The 8,190-nt window shown below is 38.1% G+C and overlaps 1 protein-coding gene across 1 annotated transcript in view; it reads right to left on the reverse strand.

Annotated features, from left to right (window-relative positions):
- LOC307043575 (kinetochore protein NDC80 homolog) overlaps positions 1-5,779 on the reverse strand; it is a 10,999-nt gene extending 5,220 nt beyond the window's left edge. The window contains exons 1-9 of the mRNA XM_079688101.1: positions 5,645-5,779; positions 4,752-4,850; positions 4,205-4,291; positions 3,743-3,869; positions 3,159-3,331; positions 2,605-2,707; positions 2,394-2,483; positions 2,082-2,175; positions 1,792-1,892 (exon numbers count right to left, since the gene is read on the reverse strand). Of these exons, the coding sequence (XP_079544227.1) occupies positions 1,792-1,892; positions 2,082-2,175; positions 2,394-2,483; positions 2,605-2,707; positions 3,159-3,331; positions 3,743-3,869; positions 4,205-4,291; positions 4,752-4,850; positions 5,645-5,652 (882 nt within the window). The 5' untranslated portion in view covers positions 5,653-5,779. The remainder of the gene's footprint in view (positions 1-1,791; positions 1,893-2,081; positions 2,176-2,393; positions 2,484-2,604; positions 2,708-3,158; positions 3,332-3,742; positions 3,870-4,204; positions 4,292-4,751; positions 4,851-5,644) is intronic.
- Between the last annotated feature and the right edge of the window lie 2,411 nt (positions 5,780-8,190).

The following is an 8,190-nucleotide window of genomic DNA, read 5'->3' on the forward strand; positions in this document are numbered from 1 at the left end:
CGGTGATTTACACTCAGCCTACCTGCATCAGGACTGCTGTGGGTGGGAGGCAGTTGATCAAACCATTGTGAGCGAAATGTGGGGGGGGGGGGGGGGGTCACAAACTTTGGAAACTTAAAAACTCGCTATGAAGTGTCTATAATCAGCACAAGTGCTTTCATTGCGTATTATTAATTCGATTGAAATTACATACTTATGTTTACAGTGATATAATTGGGGGGGACATATCATATTTTTCATATTATCAAAAAGTGGGGATGCAAAAGCACAGGTTTGCTCCCCCCAAGGTCAATTGTGGGGATGCACCTGCTCCGCTTGCTCAGGCGCCCATACCATGCAATGAATAAAGGGATGGGTGCTCATTCTGTCAAACAGAGTAACAAGCACCTGTTTGTTTCTTTTGTGATGTTTTTTTTTTAATACAGGCAATTATACTTTTGAGTCATCTACATTAACTTACTTTAGGATAATAATAAAACCATATTAATAAAAAGATAATAATAGTGTTTTCTGGGCCACTATAAGCGGCAGGTGTTTTAATGTTTAACTACCATATGTAAGGGTTCGTGCACAGAGGGGATTGTCGGGAAAGAGATGGCTGTTTGAGGAAGCTCCCATTTATTAACATTTCAACAAACAAGTTGCATATTTGCATAATCGGTTTCCACTTTTACTTTTGCGCGCTACCTGTCTCACTCTTTTCCGGCTGGAGCCCGCTACTTAAAGGTGGGGGGCGCGGACCGGCCATAGAGCCCATAGAGTTAAAGGTGGTGGCTGTAACCTGTAAAATCCATAGATTTAGGAGGTCCCCTAGTGGCCGTTAGCTGTAAAAATTCATAGATTAGCCGCACCGTTATATAAGCCGCAGGGTCGAAAAATGGGAAAAAAGGTAAGGCTTATAGTCCGAAAATTACAGTACTTCCATTCTTTCAAGGATAATAAATACATGTATCCTTCCTGATATTGAAGACCTAGGCGGTGACTGATAATTTTCCCTAACAACGATGATAGTTTTTCACACTTTCCACTTGTGCAGTGCAATAACCCTAAAGGCCCAGATACACCGGCCCGAAATCGGCAGTAAATGGGAGTCGGGCCGAACATGATCGTGGGCACGCCCTATTCGGAGTGGTGTGCGCCGCACCGTCGGGTCTTTTCTGCCGACCTTACGCCTTTTCTTGCCGATTCAACATGTTGAATCGGCGTCGGGAACACCACCGGAAGTCGGACAAAGGGATAACACTGATTGGCTGTTCAGCTAGCGAATCAGTGCATGAGAAGCGTTAACGGAAGTGAGGGAGATAAACAAATGATTTAAAATGGAAGATGGAACACACACGGACAGCTATTTCACCTCATTGGTTTATAGAGCTCCTGTTCGTTCAGGTTTTCAATGGATGAGAGTGAAAATGGAAAGAAAAACGCTATTTGTTGTTTGTTTATATCACGGAGGCTGTTCTTATTCTCTGTCTTCCGGTTGTTCCGGTTGTTGCCTCTTTTGAATGATGAATACACACTACCGCCGCCTGCTGGTAAGGAGAGTTATTGCCATTCACGCATACGCGCAGTTCATGCGTGCTCGGCTCGGATTTGCGGTGTGCTCCAGTGCGCGAAGTCGGCAAATACGCAGGAGAGTCCGGCGACGCAACAGTCGGTGTCGGCGACTTCTCAGGTGACTGGCCGGTGTATCTAGGCCTTAACCCTATATAAAAAACCGTAATAGAAATATCAAGATTCTAATCCTAATCTACGCAGTACAATTGGGAATGGTTTTATAGAAGGTCTCCTTACCTCCTGGCGGTCGTTCTTCAGTAGATTCAGCTCAGTGCTGAGGATTTTGTAATTCTCCTCCATCGAGTCCAGCACAGCTTCGTCAACGTTATAAAGTTCGGCTGGGGTGAAGACAAACGATTCTTGTTGTTATGTCGTTTTAGAAAACAACACTTTTAAATGGGACTAAAATCCAGTTTTAAAAATCTAAATTTGAACGTACAAAGTCATTTCAATTCTGTTCAAACAACTATGGAATGCAAAGATTTTTTTTTAAATAAATGTATTGCATAAAGAGATGCTGTGCTTACTTAGTTTATTGAGGAATACATCCCCCATGTCGTCAAACGTGTCCTCGCCCTTCATGAACTTGGCGTATTCCTCAGCTGAGTACTCCTCGACAAGCTGCACCGTAAAGACAAAGAGAATAAAGATAAATAAACAACATGCTTTAGATTTAGACGGATAAGAATAACCTTATAATGTGCAGTTATGTTGAGGATTTGGGTCCGAAATACAGAGGAAAAACACTGAATGGGTTTGGAATACACTGTGTGCTGTTTAAACATTACATTTCACTTGTTAGACGCTTTTATCCAAAGCATACATACTTAAAGAGGTACCTTGTTATACTCCAACCCTTCCTCGATGTTCTCATTTTCATCAGAGAAGTCACAGAACAGCGTCTCCTGCTCATCCTTATGCGAGACAATCTGGCACAGAAAGAAAACACAAGACTGGTTTTAACTAGGTTATCAAATTACAATAATGTATTCTGCTTCCTATGCAAATGAGCCTGTTCTTTTCAAATTAAAAAGGTCTATAGCTTCTCACCTTGACAAGATCAATCATCCATGTGAGAGCACCGAGGGCCAGAGGCCAGGTGTGAGGGGCTCCAACGGAGTACATTGAAGACTTGGAGAGTACAAATGGATACCTTCAACCAAAAAGAAGAGAGTTGAATGAGAAAAAAAGAGTGAGAGAAAGGAAAGGTGATCGTTGGAGATGGCTCCAGCGATCTGAACATCAATATGAAGCCAACAGAGGTGGGAGAAGTACTTAAGTAGACGTACCAGAGTGTAGGAATACTCGGTTACAAGTTGAAGTTCTTAAAATGTATAAAAGGAAGGCTACAACTAATTAAAATAGCTACTTGCATGTTGTACTATGATTTTTTGATATGCATAGTTTCTCTGCATATTTCTTTTATTTTTAATATTACTTCAATCCATTCAAATCTTTATATTCCAGTGGTACTAAAGTGCCTTCCCGATACACAAGGTAAGCCAACGGGTGCTTTTTATGATCAAAATATGCAATGTGGGGAACTAAACAAAACAAAGTAATATTAATGAATATGTACTTATTACAACAAAATGACATCTTACCTCAGGGCTTTAAGGAGAGCTGGAACCTCCTCCTCAACTTTTGAGTTTGGCATCTCAAACGTGGGATCTATCTGACAGTAAACAAACTCAAACACCTTCACAAACTCCTTGGTGGAGGGGGACACGAGGGCCTTGGATGACAAGGGGCCTGGGTAACTGTGCTCTGTCAAGAACTAGAAAGACCAGAGAGAATCAGACTGGACAGGGCAACGGTATAGATTCCTACTCATATTAACTAACTATATATGTTTTTAGAAAGGTACATTAAAAGGTTAAGCTACAAATCAGATACCATAAGGATTGATGTTAAATCAGTGTGAGTGTAGTCATACAAATACCTGAAATCAGCCAATATTTATTTTATGCTAAAGTAGTGGTGTTGCATTAATTGTAATCAGTTCAATGCAATGGAATGTACTGTATGTTGCTGTCTGCCAAATTAGATCCAACCGCCGAAGTCTTTCAATTTTGTTTTATCTCCTACACATTGAATTTGATGTATTGAATATGAAAGGGTGAAGCAATGTTAAATCTAACTATTCGTGTGTGTATATACATTACATGGGCTGATAAAGTGTTTGTACCTCGTGCAGCTGCCTGGTGCATTGCTGAACAAACGCTTTATCATGCAAAGGTCTGCTGTCTTTTATCTTCTCACTTCCTCCAAATCCTGACATGATGCTGTTGCGAGACATGCTGGCTCCACTAGTTCTGCAGACAAAATGTTAGCATTACACCACAATATAAAAAATGAATTGTGTTAATTGACAAAAAAAACTGTTAAATTATATTGCATTACACTCTTTAAAGCCATATTCACAGGATGTTCAGGTACTGAAGTCTTTATTCCTGTATAAAAAGGCAAAGTCAACATTTGACCCACTTTATTTAATCTTACTACTACTTAAGTTGTATTAGGACCTGTATAGTATATTGCCGATGTATATATATTGTTATTCTTAGTATTATATATGTGTATTAGCACTTACATTGTAGAAGTACATGGTAATGCAACTTTAGATATTCTTTCAATATTATTCACATACCGGCCGGCATCAAAGAAGCTGGTCCGCCTCTCAGAGGTCCCAGACTGCGGTTTGGACATGTTGAGCTTTCCAAAGGAAGGCTGTTTGCTGTAAAGAAACAAAATTGTGAACAAATGTATATAATTCACATGACTGCTATTACGGCAAAGTACCACTAATCTATTAGTCTGACTTTACTGAGTTCTCACAGGTTCATAATACACTAAAATAAGTAGAATGTAAGCCTTTAAAAAATAAAGCTGCAGTGTCTCCCAGTTTGTTATTAAACTTTAATGTAATATACAATAACATGAAGCTAGGCACAACATCTCAATCTATCTATAACAGTGTAGTCCTCACTAAGTTATCTTATATATAATATCATATCGTGGATACAACCTATTATTAGAAGTAAAGTATCTTGTAAAGTAGTTGTGTGGGTGTACCAACTACATGTATGCTTCATACAAATAAGAGTGTAATCCGTAAACGACACAAGAAACCTGTATCTTTGCTAACTATACAACTTAAACGAATGAATGTAAACACGTGTTTGCATCAAACCCACTTCTTGGGTGTTGTATACATCATGCTCATTCTGTTGGTGTCTTGCACGCGCATCGGCAGATCCGATGGTCTGCCGCTTACTGCTCGACTCAGCCTTCCACTAGAAACGTAGCGTTAACAAGAACAAAATAAACAGATACCATTTATAAACATTATTCGTATGTTAAACAATGTCCGCAAAATATATACAAGTGCATTTTATTGTGGAAATGTTGGCCACAGCCAACATTACTGTTACTAACTGTATATCTGTAGACTTGGTATGTCTTAAATGTCCGGTTAGGATGTATTAGAACGAAATCTAAAATGAAATTTGTAAGTAAGCCATCTGTATGTAAAAAAAAAAACACCTGTATGTAAATTGTAAATAAACAATCTGTATGTCAAATATGTCTTGTATGTCTTAAATGATATGATGAATTGGAAATGGGGGACCCTGATGTAAACAAGACGAAAGTCTTTCTCTGGTCTGCATCCCCTTAACAATTGTATGTTTTGAGCTGTACTGTACCCAATATACAAGCTGTTAATAAACTTTTCAATCAATCAAACAGTTAAAACAATAATCATCAGGAGCAACCGCTGGCTAACGTAACGGATGTCAGTATTTCAGTTTAAACACTAGCTTAACAAGCTAACTAGCTACTCGTTCAGTGACATAACTAGACAAAACTCTACACGCCGAAATCGTTGGCTTCTTGCTAAATCTAAAATAGTTGTTATGGAGTCAAGCTTACTCAAAACAACCTATTAGGATTGATAACATTGTTTAAATTAATGTTACAAAGACCGCAACTGGCAAAACCTTCTTTGGCGAGCTAACATTCATTACATATTTTCTGTCTGTTTGCTGATTACGTTCAGGAATAAACCAACTGCAAATGTAATACGTACCGCTCCATAGTTCGTATTAAGAAAGTGATGTTTACAACATCGGATAAAACGTCCGAGGGGAGGAAGCATAGACTGGAAGACACAAACGGTAACAGACCCCGCCAAAAATATACGAATTTTGCAGGAACTAGGAAGGATTTTATAGAGTGGCGTAGTCCCTCCCTTTCCGGTGGACCTCCATGGGACCTTATTTCGGAAAAAAATATGTATTGAAGTCAATGGAGAGAGAAAGATTATCTTTCGATCCCGTTTGAATTGTGCCACGAGTTAAACATATGATGTTTGTCAATTTAAAATATAATTTTGCAAGGACTTTTGAAGTTCCAAACCATTTAAAACATCGAGGTCAAGCTGGGTCAAGATCATACATCTGTTTACCTCTAAGACACATGAAACAGCACAAATGAAAAACAAAACGCCATGAGAGCACACTTACTCCTGTCTCATTCTCACACACAATCACTCACACACATACAAGGTATAAGGAGGTTTAATATGTATGAGTGTGTATGAGTTTGGGAATGAGGGAGTGAGAGAAAAAGAGAGAAAAAGAAAGTGAGATATGAGGCGAGAACTGCGACTTGCTGTAAACCAAATCTACTGTATATTGTTGTCTCTGTACACACACAATGTACATCTTCACACACACACACACACACACACACACACACACACACACACACACACACACACACACACACACACACACACACACACACACACACACACACACACACACACACACACACACACACACACACACACACACACACACACACACACACACACACACACACACAGGTACCACTCTTCCACATCCATACCAACACACCTACATCATATTAGTTGCATACATGTATTCCAATGGCTGGCAGGGCCCCATTATACAACAGGCAAAGAAACCAATAAATGATAAGCATGTAATTCAATGGTAAAATGTCACATCCGGTGATATACAGTAAAAAGGACAAATTGAACTATTTTCCTCCAATATAAAACCCTGACACTACAAAATGCATGATTTATACCGGTATGGCGGAGAGATCAAATTATGTGGTTATAATGGGAGTGGATGGGAAACGAGTGGCTAATGTGTGAGTTTTTTTGTTTAATCTGATTTTGTGCAAAAACTAATAATCCACCAAAATAAATGTTTTTGCTAATCTTTGACATATCCAAGACTGTGATAAAAAAAAAAAACATTAATTATATGGAAAATAACTGCCTTTTTGTGCATGTTTTTCATAGGAAACGCAAATTCACGTTTTCAAACTGGCAGTTAAAGGGTTAAAATCCTGAACATAATTTAACATTTGGTATTTTTGATCAGGACTGAAGTTGATTGAAAGATTTAACCCCAAACATTTAAAAAAATATTAATCTGTTGTCATTTTAGAGCAGTTTTTGGAAGTGGACATTTTTGTCCCGAATGACTAATGTGAGACTTTTTTATTCATTCTGATTTTGTGCAAAAACTAATAATGCAAAAAAATCCAGTTTGTTGCTAATCTTTGACATATCCAAGGCTGTTATAAAAAAAAAAAAAGAGCCAGTCCCCAGATATGTATTTTTTGGAAAATAACTAATTTTCTCTGTTTTCATCATGAAAAAAAACAGCGGTTTCATGTATTCAAAATGGCATTTAAAGGGTTAAAATCCTGAAAATGATTACATTTTTGGTATTCTCTATTAGGGCGGAAGTTGCTTTGAAGATTTAACCCAAAAAAGTTGTAAAAAAAACCTTTTAATATAATGTTTTTATCAAAGTCTTTTGCAGTGAACATTTTTGTCTCGAATGACTAATTTGCGTAGTCGATTTGTTACACAGTGAATTAAAGACCGATTTGAAAAATTGAAATTGGAATTCCAAAATAGATCGAGAAAATAGCCTTGTTACAAAAAATCAGGACATTTGCACCAACACAACCAAAGTTATTGCAAAATGAAAATTGAAAAATGAGCCATATGGACAAAAACGTCCACAGTGATACCGGAGGGTTAAGAACCCTTTATAAACCAGTTCTATACATCAACACAGGCTCACTATGTGGCAAGATGACTAAGCCTTATATTGGCTACTTAGCAAGAATCAACTCAGTGAACAACAGACACCAAGGATGCTGGCTGATGAAGAAGATGAAGTAAGCTAAGTATCCAATATAAGACTTAGTCTTAGCAGTACAGATAAATGTGGGCTCACTATTTGGCAAGCAACCGGTCACAGTTGCCCTGTTTATCTCATGGCTTATAAAAGCTTAGTAATGATTTATAAAGTGTTCACAACCTAATTAATAAATGAATTACAAACTATCCATAAACCCTTTATAAGGTTATTCTTATTGTAAAGTGGTAGCGGAGGTTGCTTTGTTTTAAAAATTGTAAAGAAATATTCAGAAAAGGATTGTCTGGTATACTTTTTTAAGCTTTCCCCATCCCTTAGATGAAACGGATTAAGCCTCTGAGACCTATCTGTGTTTTTGCAGTATCCAGTTCCTACGCTTCATTTATAAAATGAACAGATCAGATTAACACCTTGAGCAGACAAG

The sequence above is a fragment of the Notothenia rossii genome, assembly GCF_949606895.1.
Source record: "Notothenia rossii genome assembly, chromosome: 6".
Classification (NCBI taxonomy): Eukaryota; Metazoa; Chordata; class Actinopteri; order Perciformes; family Nototheniidae; genus Notothenia; species Notothenia rossii.